Source organism: Mauremys mutica, chromosome 3 (assembly GCF_020497125.1).
Source record: "Mauremys mutica isolate MM-2020 ecotype Southern chromosome 3, ASM2049712v1, whole genome shotgun sequence".
In the NCBI taxonomy this organism is placed as follows: Eukaryota; Metazoa; Chordata; order Testudines; family Geoemydidae; genus Mauremys; species Mauremys mutica.
In genome coordinates, this window is record NC_059074.1 from 1888394 (window position 1) to 1908215 (window position 19822).

At 60.9% G+C, this 19822-nt stretch overlaps 1 protein-coding gene across 1 annotated transcript in view; it reads right to left on the reverse strand.

Annotated features, from left to right (window-relative positions):
- Positions 1-543: 543 nt before the first annotated feature.
- The window catches only part of LOC123366039 (general transcription factor 3C polypeptide 2-like), a 38315-nt gene continuing 19036 nt past the window's right edge, over positions 544-19822 (reverse strand). The window contains exons 2-12 of the mRNA XM_045009128.1: positions 19312-19450; positions 18917-19034; positions 10927-10958; positions 10400-10529; positions 4952-5096; positions 4588-4749; positions 4370-4457; positions 3898-4026; positions 2837-2962; positions 1760-1867; positions 544-1102 (exon numbers count right to left, since the gene is read on the reverse strand). Coding sequence (XP_044865063.1) covers positions 890-1102; positions 1760-1867; positions 2837-2962; positions 3898-4026; positions 4370-4457; positions 4588-4749; positions 4952-5096; positions 10400-10529; positions 10927-10958; positions 18917-19034; positions 19312-19450 — 1390 coding nt within the window. The 3' untranslated portion in view covers positions 544-889. The remainder of the gene's footprint in view (positions 1103-1759; positions 1868-2836; positions 2963-3897; positions 4027-4369; positions 4458-4587; positions 4750-4951; positions 5097-10399; positions 10530-10926; positions 10959-18916; positions 19035-19311; positions 19451-19822) is intronic.

Consider the following 19822-nt stretch of genomic DNA (forward strand, 5'->3'; position numbering starts at 1 on the left):
GGCCGAGCCCCACAGCTGCTCTGCAGCCTCCCCCGGTGCCCACAGGCACCCGTGCCCGGGCCTGCAGGTGGGGCCTGAGCCAGACACTGGGAGCCAGGCGACGACCAGACAGCAACAGGCACAAAACCACAACGCTACACACACGGCTCACCCCGGGGGGAGGGGCCCCTGCACAGAGCGTCAGCCCCCGCCCCACGACTTCCAGGGCCGGGGGAGGGGCCCCTGCACAGAGCGTCAGCCCCCCCCCGCGCTTCCAGGGCCGGGGGAGGGGCCCCTGCACAGAGCGTCAGCCCCCCCCCTGCACTTCCAGGGCCGGGGGAGGGGCCCCTGCACAGAGCATCAGCCCCCCCCCCCCAAGACTTCCAGGGCCGGGGGAGGGGCCCCTGCACAGAGCGTCAGCCCCCTCCCCCCCGCACTTCCAGGGCCGGGGGAGGGGCCCCTGCACAGAGCGTCAGCCCCCCCCCTCAAGACTTCCAGGGCCGGGGGAGGGGCCCCTGCACAGAGCATCAGCCCCCCCCCCCGCACTTCCAGGGCCGGGGGAGGGGCCCCTGCACAGAGCGTCAGTCCCCCCCCCCACACACACACTTCCAGGGCCGGGGGAGGGGCCCCTGCACAGGTCTGCCCCCGGCTCACAGGCTGGGTCTAGCCACAGCTCGCCCAGCCTGCCCCCGTGGCGCTCAGGCCCAGGCCCGCACCCCGCGGGGGACAGATGGGAGCGGCAGGCTGCAGGATGCACTGAACCGGTCCCAAGCCTGAGGGCCTGGAGGAGGGACCCTGGCTGGGCTGCTCGGGTCTCCTCCCAGGCCCGGTGAGCCCCGGAAGGCGCTGCAGCCTGGAGGCAGTTCCCCGTGCAGGGCTCTGGCCGGCCAGGCAGATGGCGGTCGGGTGGCTACTGTTCCTGCAGGAGGCCGTGCTCGGCAAGCCTGCCGCTGGGGCTCTCCGGCCTGTCCCCGTCCATGGCGCTGAACTGGGCCTGGCACTCCCGGAGCAGCTTGTGGCCCACAGGGGAGGTGAGCCCCACCAGGCAGTGCGCCCGCACGATGCCCGACTGGCCGCCCGACACCAGCCAGCCGTGAGAGTCCAGGTTGGGGCTGAAGCGAACCTGCCGGGAGAGGAGCGTCAGGCAGCTCACAGGGGTGGGGGCCGAGTGACAGTGTGTGTGTGTGTGGGGGGGGGGGGGTCGCCAGCTGTCGCAGCAGCAGGTCTGAGCAGGACAGGGGGTCACAGCTCATCCTTCCGACTGTGAGGGGCTGCTCGCCCCCCGCCCTATGGGACAGACAGGCCTGCTGCACGGCTGCCCCTGCTGCATGTCCTGGGGCCCCCTGGGCTGCCCTTGGCCCTGCCCCAGCTCAGCAGCCCAGAGGCTTCAGGTCTCCTGCCCCATCCCAGCCCTGCCCCACCTCGCACTGTGCACTGACTCAGAGGGGGAGGGCAGGCAGCGGGTGGCAAGGGGCTCCGGCTGCAGCCTGGGGGGATCCTACCTGGGCTGAGCCAGGTCCCACCCCCAAGTCCCCTGGGGTCCAGTCCTGCCCCTCAGCACCCTCCCCCCGCACTGCAAGGCTCTAGGAGACAGTGCAGGGAGAGCACATGGAGATCCTGCTGGGACTGGCACGGTGGGGGGGAGGTCAGGCCCACCCTGGCATGGCAGGAATGAAAGGGGACCGTGGGCGGGGGCGGGCCCCTCCAGCCCGGCAGGGAGGAGCAGCCACCGGGCTCACAGGGAGAGTTCTCCGGCACAGGGCTGCGGGCTGGCGCTCACCTTGTGGATGGACTCCAGCTGCATGCGGTCCAGGCTCAGCTCGGCCTTCACCTCCTGCTCGTGCATCCTGCGCATGGGCTCCCGGCTGAAGAAGTTTCGGAAGTTGCGCTGGGGGGGCAGGGTACAGAGTGAGCAGGACGCTGGGGCCGGGCCCCCGGAAGGGCAAACGGGGGCCAGGGTGGGCGTCTGACCCTGGGCGCAGCCACCCCCTCAGCTCTTGGGCCCCAGCTAGCCACGAACACAGCGGCCTGAACGCTCACAGCCCCCTTGGCAGCAGAGACTCACAGCTCGGAGCACTGTGGGGAGCCCAGCCAGCCTGCACAGCCCAGCAGGGCCGCGGGCCAGGGGCAGGCCGTGGGCGAGGGGCAGGCCGTGGGCGAGGGGCAGGCCTGCGGGCCATGCGGCCTTGTGGGTAGTGCTCTGCACTGGCTCTCAGCACACACACAGGAGGGGGAGGGGAGCAGAGAGCCCCCCCCACACACACACAGGAGGAGGAGGGGAGCAGAAAGCTGCCCCCCACACACACACACAGAGGAGGAGGGGAGCAGAAAGCCGCCCCCCCCCCCACACAGGAGGAGGAGGGGAGCAGACAGCCCCCCCCACACACACAGGAGGGGAAGGGGAGCAGAAAGCCGCCCCCCACACAGAGGAGGAGGGGAGCAGAAACCCCCCCCACTCAGAGGAGGAGGGGAGCAGAAAGCCGCCCCCCCACACACCCCCACACAGAGGAGGAGGGGAGCAGAAAGCCCCCCCCCACACAGAGGAGGAGGGGAGCAGAACGCCCCCCCCCCACACCCCCACACAGAGGAGGAGGGGAGCAGAAAGCCGCCCCCCCCCACACCCCCACACAGAGGAGGAGGGGAGCAGAAAGCCCCCCACACACAGAGGAGGAGGGGAGCAGAAAGCCCCCCCCACCACACACCCACAGGAGGAGGAGGGGAGCAGAAAGCCGCCCCCCCCACACACCCCCCCACAGGAGGAGGAGGGGAGCAGAAAGCCGCCCCCCCCACACCCCCCCCACACACAGGCGGGCGGAGACAAAGGGGCTCCCTGGGTTGTCCCAGCCGGCGCCTGTACCAGGTCTGTGTCCTGGAAGCGGAGGCAATGCTCCTTCGTCATCTCGCTGTACGTCCTGCTCTTCGGCCTCGGCTCCTCCTCGCCTCCCGCAGAGCTGCAGGGCACCAGATCCGCTTTGTAGATGGGCTGGGGAGGAGACACGTCCTGAGGGCAGGGCCATGCTGCTCCCACCCCCGGGACTTGGCTGGGGCCGCTCTCCCCCAGGGGAGCAGGGCCTGGGGTGACAATGGGGCCTCGCTGTGGCTCCTGTCTGAAGTCAAACCAAGGGCCAAGGACGGTGCTGCCAGCTGGGGCGCTGGAAGGCAGTGAGTGAAAACGGGTCGGTCAGACACTGGGCACAGTAACGAGGGGCCGGGCTGCTCCCCCCAGCGCTGTGGGGAACCAGAGCAGCTGTAGGAATGGGGGAGGCTACTAGAGCGTGCGGCACCATCCTTGCTGCCCCCCGGGCCCTCGTCCCGACCCTGAGAGGTTCCTGACCAGGGCAGCCAGAGAGGGGCCGAGAGGACACTGCCGCCCAGCCCTGCACCACGGCAGCTCTGGCCAAGGGACGGTCTTACCAGGGGCTTCCCCTCCCAACCTCGCCAGGGGCCAGGAGACGCTGGTACAATTAGAGCCTTAGGAAGATTTCCTTGTTGCTGGGGCCAGCCGGCTGTTCCTTAATCAGAAGTCGTTACGGGCGGGGCCACGGACACCACAGGCCGAGGCCTCAGGTCAGGGCTGGATGGGGGCCAGGTCACGTTAACACGTGTTCCCTTTATTCCCTCAGCCGCCACAGCCCTGCCCCCAGCCCTGCTGCTGTGCCCACAGGGCCCCTCGCTCCCTTGTGCCCCATAGCCCCCACGCACCACTGCCCCCAGCCCCATGGGCCTCCCAGCAGCTCACCCCCCCACCCCTCCAGCCCACTTGTCCCAGCCCCATGGACCCATCCTGCCAAACCACTTGCCCACCCAACTCTATGGTTCAGCCCTTGCACCCCATGGCCCCTGCCCCCGTCGCATGCCATGCACCCCAGAGCCGGGTTCTCAGCCCACTGGGCTGCTCCCCCAAGGAGAGAGACTTACAAATCTGCGCTCCGAGGGCCGCTTGATGTTGAGCGGGTTCATGGCCAGGTCAGGCAGCACCGCCGCCAGCAGCTCCCCAGTGATGTCCCCGGCCGCCACAGCGTTCAGCCAGTCAGAGCTGGAGATGCTCTGCCCAGGGAGAGGGGAGCACAGCTGTCAGCACAGGCCCTGCTCCAAGACAGAGGTGCCCTGGCAGGCCTCAGCCACCAAGTCAGAGAGGTGCCCACGGGGCAGGGCTGGGCTGTCCCTGGCAGGCCAGGAAAGGGGAAACCCCACGGGCACCAGGGCCCCGGCTCCACCCCGCCACAGGCTCTGACCAAGTGGGAGCCAGGGGCCCTGCTCCAGGCAGCACAGCGTGTCCCCGGGAGCCAACCCCAGCAGAGCACAGGAGCCCGCAGCCCTCCATGGGCTACGGGGCACAGCTGGCCCCAAGCACCCCAGGACCCTGACCCCTCCCCCCACCAGCTCTTACCCACACAGTCCCCTTGCGCGGGGCCACAAAATAGGCCTTGAAGCCCAGGTAGCCGGCATCAATATAGTGGATTCCACACAGTCCGTACCTGCAAGAGAGAGCGAGTGAGAGCCCGGTGCTGGCAGGCTGCCCTCTCCCCAGGATCCCGGCAGGGCCGGCCCAGGGGAGGAGCCAGGCGCCCAGCCGCGCCGCGGCACGGCACGGGGAGGGTCACTCACGAGGCGTAGCAGTTGTCCTGGGCCACAGTGACGCCATTGTAGGGCAGCAGCCAGGTGATCTCGGTGGTCAGGAAACGCTTGATGCTGTTGATGGGCTCGTAGAGCCGCCGCAGGTCCCAGAACTTGATCTTCCGGTCGTTCCCCGCCGTCACCAGGAAGTTGCTGAGAGCCAGAAGAGGAGCAGCACTCAGAGCCCCGGGCCACCTCCCCATCCCCCCTGGGAGCCAGCACCTCCAGGCCAGCTCAAAGGCCTGGCCCACACCCCCTCCCCCACAGGAAAACGGGCAAGCAACACGCTTCCCCCGCCCCCCATGGGGGTAGGGCCTTTCCTAGCCAGGCTGGGCCCCCCCGGCCCACCGCTCACCTGTTGACTTTGCACCACTCGATGCTCCTGACCGCATGGTCGTGGGCAAGGAAGCACCTGAAGGGGTAGAGCTTGAGGGAGCCATCGGCCTGGCGCACACGCTGCAGCAGGGACTTGGTGGGCAGGTTCCAGATGGCCACGGTGCCTAGGGGAACACACCGAGATGCCCGTGAGCCCAGCACCGGCAGCCCAGAGCTGGGGAGCCCCCACCCTGCCAAGGGGCAGCATCGGGGCTAGGGGGGCTGTGGGAATTGCCTGATTTGTATGACCAGTCTTTATGACTCTGTACAGATCTGCTTGGCACTGCTGCTGTGCTGCTGACAGACCAGGTGCCAGCTCATGCCAAGGCCCTGCGCTCTCATCTGCGCTAGTGCCGCTAACACAGGGGGTAAGCTTATACCAAGGTGTTCTGACTTTGAGATGCTTGCAGGATGCTCCTCTCCCATCTGACATCTGTGCCCCACGGGACAAGGTGGTAGTAGAGATTTGCATTGCAAACACTTAATGGTGCAAGCCATCCACCCCAAGAAAGCAGCATTAATTCATGGAAAATCCTGGCTTCCTACAGAAGGCACTATCCTGCCCACCAAGGCGGTTCACTGAGCACTGTGAACTCTCCAAGAACAAAGCCTTTGTTAACTGCCTCCCCAGCCCCACGAAGGAGACACATGAGACCTGCTGGCCTCACCTTGAGCTCTGGGTGAAGGGGATAAAAATCCCTGGCAAGAAGGAACTGTGTCTCCGTGCTGCTTGGACCTTGCGAGGGCAAGGATGTCTAAGCACAAGCAAGGGTTCCCCTGCTGCTCAGCCTGGGCTTGCCCTACAGGACGTAGAGAGCGTGCTTGTTACAGCAGCTTCTACCACCTTTGGAGACCCAAGACTAACTGGTTGGTGTGTGTGTTTGCCTGCTTTAACTCTGTAAATAACCCTTATTTCTTCTTCTTAGCCAACCGGGATCTTCAGTTAATGACAGGGTTGGCTACAAGTGCTGTTGGTGTGGGACCGAAGACTGGGGTGAGGGACTGGTGCTTTGGGGCTGGGAGTAACCTGAATATTGGTGTAAGGGGCCAGCAGGCCCACGAGGGTGACAAGACAGAGCAGAGCGCCCCAGGCAGTGCCTCCGTGCTGAAGCTGGGATCGTGCCTGAGGAGTTCGCACTGATAATGGGTGGGTGAAAACTAAGCACAGAACCCCGAGCCAGCATGGGGCGTGTGCCCTGGAGCCACCCCAGACAGCCACCCAGTGGCGGGGGGCAGGGCGGAGAGACTGATTTTCTCCTGAAGCCCTGGCCCATAGAATCATAGAATCTCAGAGTTGGCAGGGACCTCAGGAGGTATCTAGTCCAACCCCCTGCTCAAAGCAGGACCAATCCCCAACTCAATCATCCCAGCCAGGGCTTTGTCAAGCCTGACCGTAAAAACCTCTAAGGAAGGAGATACCACCACCTCCTAGGTAACCCATTCCAGTGCTTCACCACCCTCCTAGTGAAAAAGTTTTTCCTAATGTCCAACCTAAATCTCCCCCACTGCAACTTGAGACCATTACTCCTTGTTCTGTCATCTGCCACCACTGAGAACAGCCGAGCTCCATCAGCTGCGGGATTTGAGACTCAGCTGCCAGGACCCACCCACTGGCACAGCCGGCCCTGCAGTGCCCAAGGGAACCCCGCTGAGCGCAGAGCGACACCCAGCTGTGGCAGCTGAGCATGGCGGGGTGTGGAGAAGACAGACAAGGCCTGTCTGGTGGCTCTCAGACAGCACACACACCTCAGACAACAAACAAGGAGACTGACAGAGAGAGCCAAGACAGCAAGCTCTGGCCTGGCACTGACCAGGCTGCACCATGGCTCCACCTTGGCCTCTCAGTGCTAGGGGCTGGCAGGTGGCTGATCCATGGTTCCCATTTGGCCAGGCGGCCGGTGCCACTGAAGATCCGCCCCAGGAGCGTTGCACCTGGATGGGACACAGGACAAGCCTCCTGCAGGGGCCTGGCTGGGCTGGCTCGCTGCAGGAGCCGCATAGACAAGAACTAGATAATCTATTATCTTTGAAAACTCATGGCGAGCGGGGGAGGTCCCGGATGACTGGAAAAAGGCTAATGTAGTGCCCCCCATCTTTAAAAGAGGGAAGGAGGAAGATCCAGGGAACTACAGGCCAGTCAGCCTCACCTCAGTCCCTGGAAAAATCATGGAGCAGGTCCTCAAGGAATCAATTCTGATGCACTTAGAGGAGAGGAAAGTGATCAGGAACAGTCAGCATGGATTCACCAAGGGCAAGTCATGCCTGACTAACCTAATTGCCTTCTATGATGAGATAACCGGCTCTGTGGATGAGGGGAAAGCAGTGGATGTGCTATTTCTGGACTTTAGCAAAGCTTTTGATACAGTCTCCCACAGTATTCTTGCCGGCAAGTTAAAGAAGTATGGGCTGGATGAATGGACGGTAAGGTGGATAGAAAACTGGCTAGATCGTTGGGTAGTGATAAAAGGTAATAAAAAGGTAATAATTGGAGATATACCAATCTCCTAGAACTGGAAGGGACCTTAAAAGGTCATTGAGTCCAACCCCCTGCCTTCACTAGCAGGACCAATTTTTGCCCCAGATCCCTAAGTGACCCCCTCAAGGATTGAACTCACAACCCTGGGTTTAGCAAGCCAATGCTCAAACCACTGAGCTATCCCTCCCCCAAATGGCTCCATAATCAATGGCTCCATGTCTAGTTGGTAGCTGGTGTCAAGCGAATTGCCCCAAGGGGGTTGGACTAGATACCTCCTGAGGTCCCTTCCAACCCTGATATTCTATGATTCTAAGGGTCGCTCCTGGGGCCGGTTTTGTTCAATATCTTCATTAACGATCTGGAGGATGGCGTGGATTGCACCCTCAGCAAGTTTGCAGATGATACTAAACTGGGAGGAGTGGTTGATGCGCTGGAGGGTAGGGATAGGATACAGAGGGACCTAGACAAATTAGAGGATTGGGCCAAAAGAAATATGATGAGGTTCAACAAGGACAAGTGCAGAGTCCTGCACTTAGGACGGAAGAATCCCATGCACTGCTACAGACTAGGGACCGAATGGCTGGGCAGTAGTTCTGCAGAAAAGGACCTAGGGGTTACGGTGGACGAAAAGCTGGATATGAGTCAACAGTGTGTCCTTGTTGCCAAGAAGGCTAATGGCATTTTGGGTTGTATAAGTAGGGGCATTTCCAGCAGATCAAGGGATGTGATCATTCCCCTCTATTCAGCACTGGTGAGGCCTCATCTGGAGTACTGTGTCCAGTTTTGGGCCCCACACTACAAGAAGGATGTGGATAAATTGGAGAGAGTCCAGCGGAGGGCAACAAAAATGATGAGGGGGCTGGAGCACATGACTTATGAGGAGAGGCTGAGGGAACTAAACAGTCTGCAGAAGAGAAGAATGAGGGGGGATTTGATAGCTGCTTTCAACTACCTGAAAGGGGCTTCCAAAGGAGAAGGGATCTAGACTGTTCTCAGTGGTAGCAGAGGACAGAACAAGGAGTAATGGTCTCAAGTTGCAGAGGGGGAGGTTTAGGTTGGATATTAGGAAAAACTTTTTCACTAGGAGGGTGGTGAAGCACTGGAATGGGTTCCCTAGGGAGGTGATGGACTCTCCTTCCTTAGAGGTTTTTAAGGTCAGGCTTGACAAAGCCCTGGCACGGGGAGGGAGGGATAGCTCAGTGGTTTGAGCATTGGCCTGCTAAACCCAGGGTTGTGAGTTCAATCCTTGAGGGGCCAATTAGGGCTCTGGGGCAAAAATCTGTCTGAGGATTGGTTCTGCTTTGAGCAGGGGGTTGGACTAGATACCTCCTGAGGTCCCTTCCAACCCTGATATTCTATGATTAGTTCACGGAGGACAGGTTCATCAATGGCTATTAGCCAAGATGGTCAGGACTCAACCCCAGGCTCTGGGTGTTGCCTAAGCCTCTGACTGCCAGATGCTGGGACTGATGAGATGGGATGGATCCTGTGCTAATTGCCCCATTCTGTTCATTCCCTCTGAAGCACCTGGCACTGGCCACTGTCGAAAGACAGGATACTGGGCTACATGGACCATTGGGTCTGGCCCTGTATGGCCCTTCTTACGTTCTCATAACCCGCAGCCCGCTGCTATCCCAGCCCTCCCTCTGCCGAGGCCCCTCAATCCCAACCTTCTGCCACTACTGCAGAATTGGGCTCTGACAGGCAAGGGAAGAACAGGCCGAGGCTGCTGCACTGCTGGGGCTGGGACAGCTCGTGGGCTGGGCAAGGGAGAGAGAGCAACAGCCCAGCACTATGTATCTGGGCTCAGAGGGCCGGGCCCTGCCACACAAGATGCTGGGCAGGCACCTGTGGCTCCTGAGCAAGCAGTCAAAGGTAGGCCTTTCCCGGGCCCCTGTGCCCGCCCCGTCCAATCACCACCCCGGCCCTCCAGTGCCTACCCCACCCAATCGCCCTTCTGTAAGGTCTGAGGCCTTTGTCTGCAGCCATATTAGAAGAGCAGCAGCCATGAGCTAAGAAGCAGGAAGTCACATCCCATCTAAATGACATTGAAACAATGTAATATCAGGCTGTTAAGGAGGAGATCCTGGTCTAATAGCACCCACTATCACCAGATAAAGAAACAGATCTTAAGATGGTGAAAGAAAACGTAGTTTGCTAGCATTCTCTCTGGCAAGAAATCACTTCTCAATAGTTGTGGTTGTGAAATCCTCACTTCTTTATGTTCTGTCAGTATGGTCCCCACTTCCCGATTGTTTATCTGATGTATGATCTCTGTCTGGTTCTTTGATTGTTTCTGTCGATTACATCATTCATTTTGCTAGGTGTAAATTAAGGTGGTGGGGTATAATTGGCTAGAGAATTTTGTTACAATGTGTTAGGATTGGTTGGTGAAGGTAGAGCTAAGCAGGACTCAAGTTTCACTATATAAATTGGGGTCCCAAAGGAAGTTCTTTGGGAACCAACTCCAGGACACAGCCTCAACACTCTGCCAATGACACCATGTAAAAACTGGAATCCCCCAGATGACCTGATCCTGACTGGCGCCCAAGAAAAGTTCATCTGTCTTATTGGGAGTGGTGAGCATTGTATGTGTAGCGTGTGCATTCTTGTTTGGGTGATTGTTAATAGAGGATAAGGATATTACTGTGTAAGGCTCTTTCACTAGGAAAAGACCCTGTAAACTCGCAGGGTTACACCTGAGCCCCAGGAAAGGGGTGTGGGGGGGTACCTAGAGCGTAAGGTGACACCTGACCCCAGCAACGGGGTGAGGCGGGCGCCGTTAGAGTATGTGAGTAACAGAGAATTTTGTGCGGGTAATACTCCACCCTGCAGCCACGCCCTGTCCCCTTCCCACCCTGTCACCATCCTCCTGCCCCGCCAGGCAACCCACCCACCCTCTCTGGCATCCTGTCCCTGCCCGTCCTAGTGCCAAGCAGGAGGCCGACTCACCATCGTAGAAGCCGGCTGCCAGGTGCTGGTGGGGCTTGGAAGGCATCCAGGAGACGCTGAAGCACTGGCCGCACTCAGAAGAGTTCCCTGCCTGGATGGAGCCAACCTGCAGGGTGGCGATGCACTGCACCTGCGGGTGCCAAGGACATGGCCTGGATTAACAGGGTCCTGGTGCTAGCCAGCCCATCCAGGCCCCCTCACCAGCCCCCACACCCATGGTGCCAGCCCCATGGGACCAGGCATCATGCAGCACCATGAGCTGCCCAACTACCAGGGCTAGTGCCCTGGGGGACCCAACTCCCATCTCCCTGCTAGACTGGGCTCCCACAGGGGGAAATGCCCTGTGCTGCTCCCACTCCACCTCCCAGCCCCACACTCCCCAGGGGCCAGGAGCCCTGCTGGGGCTCAGCACTGGCGCCCCCTAGCAAGCCAGATTCCACCTGCAGTCCTAGGCCACAGGGGCAGAGTGTGGTGGGGGTGAAGGGCTGCCAGGAACGGGGGCACGGGCTGCACCAGCAGACACTCACCTTGCAGATGGTGTGCTTTGGGAAGGGCCCACCTAGGAGGAAGGAGAGAGCAGGACAGTCAGAAAGGGCAGGAGCTGTGCCAAGGGCCAGCTGAGCTGGGTGAGGCTGCCCCACAGCCCAGGTGAAAGGTGCCAGCCCCTAAGGGTCCACACACTGTCCTGGGGCCCCTGCGGCCTGGCATGCGAGGGCTGGAGGAAGCGCTGTGCAGTGAGATGGACAGAGCCCGATCTGGTCACCAAGCAAAGACGGAGAGGGGAGTTGATCATGGGGTTCCTAGCCCCTATCTGCCGAGAAAATCCCAGCTCCAAGGGGCTTTTCAATGCAGCTGAGAACAGCTCAAGAACCCACAGCAGGACGCTGATGCCAGATGAGGGAGGGTGTTGAACCGTCAAGAAGTTCTTAAGGGCAGGGGTGGATTCTCCACCCAGTGAAGGCATCACATTGAGCCTGGCTGCCCTCAATGCTGGGTGAGGTCCCCCGGCCCGTGTTATCCAGCGGGTCACACTACATGGCCCCTTTGGCCATAGAGTCTATGAACCTAGGAGCTCTGCCTTCATCATTAGTTGTTAGGCCGCCCCATTAGACAGGTACGTGGCCTATCAGGCCAGTTACTCCAGGGCTGCACAGGACCTTTCGCTGAGCTGGGCACAGTGCCTGGCCAGCTGGCTGCGGGCAAGCCAGCCAGAGCACTCGCAGGGCCTGCCCATCCCTTTGGCAGGTTTATGCATGCCCTTGGCGGGGCTCAAAGGCAGGGCAGCAGGACCCCCACCGCTGGGGCAGCTGCCTATGCAGGGCACACAGGCTGGCATGGACCCTGCTCCTGAGACAGGGCTGGCTGGCACAGTGGGGACCCCTAAGTGAAGCCCCACCCTTGTGTCTGGCACCTCTGCCCCACAGCCAGCTCTGAGAGGCAGCAGCTGGTAAGGATAGCAGAGCTCCCAGGGCTTCCCCTCTATGGGACTCCTGCCAGCCCTGGGCTCATCCTGCCAGCCAGCACACCGTGGACACTCTGCTTGGAAAGACCCTGGACTTTCTGGGACTAGTGGTGGCGGGGGTGTCCTGCGTCTCCAGGATCTGTGCCATGCCCAGCTTTTAACAGTTCCTCGGAGGAACCCCTTCTGCATGCAGGATCAGCTGGGGTGTATGCGTGTGTATCCCCCACTCTTCCTTGGGGATAGGCCACGCAGCCTCCAACCCTCCGAGACAGCCTCTGGGCTCCAGCCCTCCCTGTTTTACCCAGGAGCTCATCCCAGCAGAGCCAGATGCCTGGTCAGAGACTTTCCACTCTTCAGGGACTCATGCACCCAGCAAGTACCTGCAGCAGGCAGCCAGAGCAGGTCTATCAGCCCCCTGGCACAGCGTGGGGAAGCCCTTCGGTTGGCCAAGGAACCAAAGGTAAAGACACAGGATCATAGGATTTTATGGGACCTCAAGAGGTCACCTACTCCAGTCTCCTGCACTCAGGGCAGGACTAAGGATTATCTAGACCATCCCTGACAGGTGTTTGTCCAACCTGCTCTTAAAAATCCCCAAGGATGGAGATTCCACAACTTCCCTCGGCAATTTATTCCAGTGCTTAACCACCCTGACAGCTAGGACGTTTTCCCTAATGTCCAACCTAAACTGCCCTTGCTGCAATTTAACATGGTCCAGCCTGGCCAGTCCCAGGGCTCCCTCGAGCCAGGGTGCTGCAGGACTGCCTTGGTTTTACTGTGTCTGTCCCTTTTCCTAGATCCTGAGGCCTGAAAGGCCCTTGTGAGCAGCTAATCTGACCACGTGTCCCACCAGCCAGAGATCTGCCACACAAGGATTCCTAGAGCAGAGCTTATAGAAAAACAGCCGATCTGGACTGAAACATTGGCAGTGATGGAGCATTCATCAGGATCCTTGGTCACTTGTTCCAATGGTTAATGACTCTCCCTGCTAAACATTTACACCTTATTGCCAGTCTGAATGCGTCTGGCTTCAGCTTCCTGTCTCTGCTAGCCTGGAGTTATTAAAGCTTTGTTCCCCATGTAGGGGCATAGTCTGTAATCAAGTCACCCCTTCACCTTGTCTTTATTAAACTAAAGAGTCTCCAGAAGCTCAATCAAAGGCAGGCTTTCTAAACCTTCAGTCCTTCGCATGCCTCTTCTCTGGCTCCTCTCCAATTTAACAGCAGCCTTCCTGAACTGTGGGCACCAGACCTGGATGCAGCAGCAGTCGCACCACTGCCAAACAGAGGTACAATAACCTCTCTGCTCCTACTCGAGATTCTCCTGTTTATGCTCCCAGGATGGCATTAGCCCTTGTGGCCAGTGTTACACTGGGAGCTCATGTCCAGCTGATTGTCCACCATGACACCCAGGGTAGAGTCCCTCAGCCTGTAACTGGGGCCTGCATCCTTTATTCCTAGTGGTACATTTACATTTAGCATATTGAAACGTATAGTGCTTGCTTGTGCCCAGCGTTACAAGGGATTCAGACCACTGTGCCACTGACTTGTCCTCTTCGTTATTCACCACTCCCCCAAATCTTTGGGTCATCTGAAAACTTCGTCAATGTTGGTTTTGTTTTCTTCCAGGTCATTGATAAAACTGTTAAATAGTGTAGGGCCAAGACCCCATCCCTGTGGGACCCCACTGGAAACAAACTCGCTTGATAATGAGAACCCCCTGTGACAGGGTCAGGGCAGATGGCTACAAGAGAGTGGTTGAAAGTAGATACATTAGCTTCAGGTTAAGCAGGTGCCTTTTCCCTGGGTAAGATAACAGGGACTATTCCAGAACACTCAGGAACTTTCTAGAACTAATTAAGGCAGGCAGGCTAATTAGGACACCTGTAGCCAATTGGGAAGTTACTAGTATTAATTAAGGCTAATCAGAACACCTGGTATAAAAAGGCTCTCACTCCAGTTAGTGGTGTGTGTGTGTGTAAGGAACTGGGAGTGAGAGGATGTGCTGCTGGAGGACTGAGGAGTACAAGCGTTATCAGACACCAGGAGGAAGGTCCTGTGGTGAGAACAAAGAAGGTGTTGGGAGGAGGCCATGGGGAAGTAGCCCAGGGAATTGTAGCTGTTGTGTAGCCGTTCCAGGAGGCACTCTAGACAGCTGCAGTCCACAGGGCCCTGGGCTGGAACCCGGGGTAGAGGGTGGCCCTGGGTTCTCCCCAAAACCTCCCAACTCCTGATCCAACACAGGAAGATCTCTGAGGCTAGGAAAATCCACCAATAAGCGCAGGACCCACCAAGGTAGAGGAGGAACTTTATCACACCCCATTTTCAATTACCTTTTGAGACCTACCACTTAGCCAGTTTTTAATCCATTTAATGTGGGACAGGTTCATTTTATATCATTCTAGTTTTTTTAATCAAAATGTCATGTGACACCAAGCCAAACGCCTTAGAGAACCCTAAGTATATCGAGTCAACACTATTACCATTATCAGCCAAGCATGTAAGCGCTTAATAACATCTATAGATCAAATTAGTTGGACAGAATCTATTTCCCATAAACCCAGATGATCACCATGAATCACATCACCCTCCATTAATTCTTGAGTAAGCTGTGTCTGTCAGTCCCGGGCCAGCCTCCTGTCACCTCCCATCCATTGTCGTCCTCCTGCAGAGCCCTGCTGAGTTCACACAGTCCGCCCCCAGAACTTCCCCTGGATGGGATCAGTCCTTGGGCCTCACACTGCCTGTATGGATCCTCCATTGCCGTGGGCTGGCTCTAGCCAGTCCTTAATGCCCAGCCATGTGACACAAACGCCTAGTCTCCGGCTCCGCCCCAGAGCAGCTTTTTACCCCTTCTGCCCCCACGGGGCAGCAGTCCCTAGGCCAGGGAGTCACTGCCATGCGCACCATTCACAAATTCCCAACTCTATGGGTGAGGCGGGGATGGCAGCTTCACCCTTGGGCCTGGGCACAGGACACTCAGCTACCGATACGGCAAACTGGGGCCAGGGGTGGGAGTCTGACAATGTGGGACTGGGCCTATGGCTTTCCCTTGTGTAGCTCGTCCTGCCAATAGCTGCCCAGCGACTTGAACTGAGGTGCCACCCCCCTTGACCCCTCCTGCCATCACAGCCTGTCCACTGGGCCCAGCCACGCAGCGCCAACCTGCCCACCAGACACAACATTCCCGCTCTCCAACTCCGGCAGTGGGCTGGGTGCCCTGTGCCTCATTCCCAAGCCATCCGACAGTCTGCCATGCACCCCTCCCCAGTCTGTCCGGTACAGCAGGAAACCCCTGGCATGGGTAACGAATCCACCCCACAGTACAGGGCTTCTCAAACCACCCCAGTGTTCCAGACACAGGCAGCAGCCCACCCCAAGGAGGCAGGGGGAGCAGATCCCCGTGAGATCAGCAGGTCTAGCAGTCCCTCTCTGCTGCATGTGCTCTCCATTCCTCCTGCTCAAACCCGACAGGCAGGGCAGGCAGCAGACAGGCACTTCAATTACTGCACAGTGCAGCCATGCATCTTCTCGGGTGCTTCAATTACAGATGGCCAGTTAGGCGGGGGGCAGGCTTCCACAGTACCTATAGAGACACTGTGAGGGGGAGCGGCCCCTCTGCCCACAGCCCCGGGAAGGGGGGTGCATGGAGCAGAGGGAGGGCAGTTCACGTTGACCTGGGGATCTCCAGCACCAGCAGCCCCTAGGCCATGGCAGCTGGGCTGGGATAGCTCCCCCACGCTGAGCCCAGAGCTGTTTGCACTGTGCTCCGGCAGCACCAGGCCAGCTAGCAGGGCAGGAGGAGAGCCCCCACCTCACAAAGGGGGCACTGTGCCAGCAGGGATTCGCCTGCCAGCCCGGAGGTATCAAACCAGGAGGCAAAGGATGAACCCGCTGTAGCTGGCTGCCTGGGGGTATGGCAGGGATGCTCCGAACTACAGGGGCTTTGCCAGAGTGGGGCCCAGTCCCCACCCTGGTGCAGAGCCTGGTGCCCAGAGCAGTTTCAGGGTGTGGGGCTGCAGATGCTGATTAGTGCCCTGGCACAGGCCTGCCCCACGGAGGAGCAAGTGGGCTGGGATTCACATTGTTACAGCGCCAGCACAGGAGACACTGGCCAAGGCTGAGTGAGCACAGCACCGGCCATCCATCACACCTAGCCCCCACCGATGAGCCTCCTTACTGACAGACTCAGCTGAGAGCACAGAGGCCTCTCCCAGCAGGAGGAGGAGTCCCCCAGCTCTCCCATCCCCTAAGGGAGGCCCCCGCAGGCCCCCATTCCCCAACCCAGCTCAGGCTTCGACTCTCCAGGCAGCAGCCTGGCCCCCTCCCCGTCCCCCTATGGGCAGCTCCGAGCGGGGCCGCCCCACAGCCGGAGCATGGGGCAGAGCAGCCTGCGGACAATAGCACCCTCTGGTGGCCACAAGGAATAGCTGCACCTCCCCAGCACCATCCCAGGTGCCTGGCCTGCCTGCTCTCCCACCCAGCCAGGTGGGGGTCGGTGGGAAGCTCCCCATCAGCCTGTTCACCTTGGCAGCCCCCTCGGCAGGCAGGCAGGCTCAGAGCCCTCGCCCTGCCCGCGTGGGGTGGGCACTGCCGTCTCTGCAGCAGGGCTCCCAAGCATGTCCTAAGCCCGTCGCTGGCTCTCGCTGGCTGGCAGGGAGGCCTCGGCCAGGCTGCAGCATGTCCAGCGAGCGCTATGGAGACAATGCGTCAAACGAGGGGCCCTGCTGCTAACATGACATGAGCATCACCCAGACACCTGCCACGGGCAGAGCCTCCCGGGGCACACCCCTAGTGCCTGGCCTGGCCCAGCTCCCCTCTGTGCAGCACCCAGCCTGACCATCTGAAGAGGGAACCCCCATGAACAAGGGAGCGCGGCCAGGCTGGGGGGGGAGGAGATATGCCCCACAGGCAGCCAAGGGGCACAACCAGGCTGGGCTAGCTCATGGAGAAGTAGCAAACAGCCCTAGCGGTGCTGACGGCTGGCTCCCGCCTGTCGGCGGGCAGAGGCCAGACACCCATTCTTGTCCTGCGTCCCCCCGGCAGCGCTCGACCTGCTGCCCAGGGCATGCTTGGCTGGCCTGGGAGAGGTGGACGGGTCCAAGGGAACGCGCTGAAGTGGGCTGAGTCCTTGCTGGAGGGACGCACCCAACGAGCAGCACTGGGAACGGCCCCTCCTCCCAACCCCTCCTTGGCTGCGCCCCACAAGGACCAGGTCTCCCTTGGGCCCTTCTCAAAGCCACCTGCAGCTGCTAGGTGAGCCAGTCAGACGCCAGGGCTCCAGCGCCACCTCCCCGTCTGCCCTTCGCCACGTTCCAGCCCCCACCACCATCGAGATGGCCCCGGGCCTGGCAAACAGCTGCCTCCAGCGCCCCCGAGCCAGGCTGAGGCCATCTGGCCCCAGGGCCATCTCCATGGGCAAGGGTCAGGTCAGAGCCCGGCCCCGTCCCAGCAGTGCCACCGCCGCCAACCACCTCGGAGCCTGGCCCCGTCCTGGCAGCGCTGCCGACCACCTCCAGCCGGCTCGGAGCCGAGCCCAGCCCCGTCCCGGCAGTGCCGCCGCTGCCGCCCACCTCCGGCCGGCTCGGAGCCCGGCCCCGTCCCGGCAGCGCCGCCCACCACCTCCGGCCGGCTCGGAGCCCGGCCCCGTCCTGGCAGATGAAGACCCTGCTTCAGTCACCCCTCTCGGGTGGGCTATAGCAGCGCAATGGACCTGGGCATGGAGCTGCCAACCCCTTCAGAATGCTGCAGCAGGTCTCCTCAGCACCACAGCTACTGCTAATCTTTCAGCTCCATCTCTGCTCTCTACGCCGGCTTCCCAGGCTTTTCAAATCAAGTCCCAGGGCTCAGCCCTTCTCCTGAAAGCACTGCATGGCCTGGGCTCTGGGGAGCTGGACTGCCTGACGCTCTGGACAAAGACTGCGGATGACAGCTTTGCTCCTCTGGCCCAATGGCGCTCTCAGCAATTCAAGGACAGTTGCTCTGTGCCGGAGATGGGCCATTTACCAGGATGGGCCCAGACTGGAGTGAACTCGCCCAGAAGCAGCCTCCCACTTCCACTCCAAGGGCGGAGCGCGTTGTTTTAACTTCTCTTCTCTGATACGCACCCCATAGCAGGGACGTCAAGACCCCAACTGTTACCAAACCCAAATGCTGCATGCACACAAACAAACCTGGGGCTGCCTAGGTAGGCACGCTGCTCAACGCACAACTGGCAGGCGAGGCACTCCAATATCAGTGCAGAGCCCAGTGTGAGAACCAGGACAGCCGGGCCCCACCAGGGTTCAGTGTGCCAGCAGGGCGCGGTGCGAGAACCTCGCCAGGACAGCCGGGCCCCACCAGGGTTCAGTGTGCCGGCAGGGCGCGGTGCGAGAACCTCGCCAGGACAGCCGGCCCCCACCAGGGATCAGTGTGCCGGCAGGGCGCGGTGCGAGAACCTCGCCAGGACAGCCGGGCCCCACCAGGGTTCAGTGTGCCGGCAGGGCACGGTGCGAGAACCTCGCCAGGACAGCCGGGCCCCACCAGGGATCAGTCTGCCGGCAGGGCGCGGTGCGAGAACCTCGCCAGGACAGCCGGGCCCCACCAGGGATCAGTCTGCCGGCAGGGCGCGGTGCGAGAACCTCGCCAGGACAGCCGGCCCCCACCAGGGTTCAGTGTGCCGGCAGGGCGCGGTGCGAGAACCTCGCCAGGACAGCCGGGCCCCACCAGGGGTCAGTCTGTCGGCAGGGCACGGTGCGAGAACCTCGCCAGGACAGCCGGGCCCCACCAGGGGTCAGTCTGCCGGCAGGGCGCGGTGCAGTGTGGTGCGAGAACCTTGCTGGGCCCCACCAGGGCTGGTAAGCTCCTGTGTCAGGCCACGTAGCTGAGCGTGGGCTGACACAGGGAGCCACATGGCTGCTTTGGGGTGCCCTGAGGCTAACACCAAACCCAGGATCCACGGGTGGGGCCCTGGGCGTTGTATTTCTCAGGGGTTTCCCAGAGCCCCATGCACTGCCCCGCCAGGGTTTCTGTACTGTCACCCATCACCCCACCCCCCCGCGGCACGGCTCTTCCTACCTTTTACCTGGGCTCTCTTGTGAGCAATCAGGCCCTCGGGGTGCGGGAGGCTGTACACGAGCACTTTGCCATCAGAAAAGGCTGCTGCCAGGAGGCCCAGCCGGCTCATCTGAGGGGGCTGGAGGGACAGACGCACAGGCTAAACGGGCCAGGCTCAGGCTCCTGGGGAGACTCACCCAAGGCACCCCACCCACAGCCGGGCCATGCTGGGTGGCTGCAGTGCAATGGTTCCATTCTGTGCAATCCATGGGCATGGCTCTGTGCTGGGCTGCAGCCACCCCACAGACTGCTCGGAGGGGGGCAGGATCCATATCTGTGGGGCCCACTGCAGAGGCCGTCCCCAGAGCCTTCGTGCAGGCAGACCCAGCCTCCCGCCTGCTCCGCCGCACCCCTACCTTCCTGCAGGTGGTGGGCGGCTCCCAGGCTCCGCTGGGGCAGAACTTCATGTCCCAGATGCAGCCGTGATCAGTGGCGATGGCGTAGGCCAGCCTGGCTTTGGTGGCAGAGCTGCAGGCAGAGGCAAGTTGGGGGGGCCTGGCTGGAGGGTGTCAGGAGCCCCCCTCCACCCGCACAGGGGCACAGCTGCAGCACAGCCCCAGGGCACACAGAGCAGGCCGGGAGAGCCCAGCACAGCTCTGCAGCCGCTGGCTCTGCCACCCAGGGCCAATCCTCCAGCCGCGACCAAGAAGGTGAATCGTGCCCTCCCCTGCAGGGCGGCTCCTGGGCACCCGGGCCACGGTTTCCCAGAGCGCTCAGCCTTGGCCTCTGCCCGGGACGGAGCCACTAAGCTCCCGGGGCCTGGAGTGAGTGACGGCCTGTGCAGGGCATGGCCATGTGCCCCGGGGGGGTAAGGCCCCAGGCCCACTTCCCATGGGGGTGGGGGAGGGAGCCTTGTTCCATTCCCAC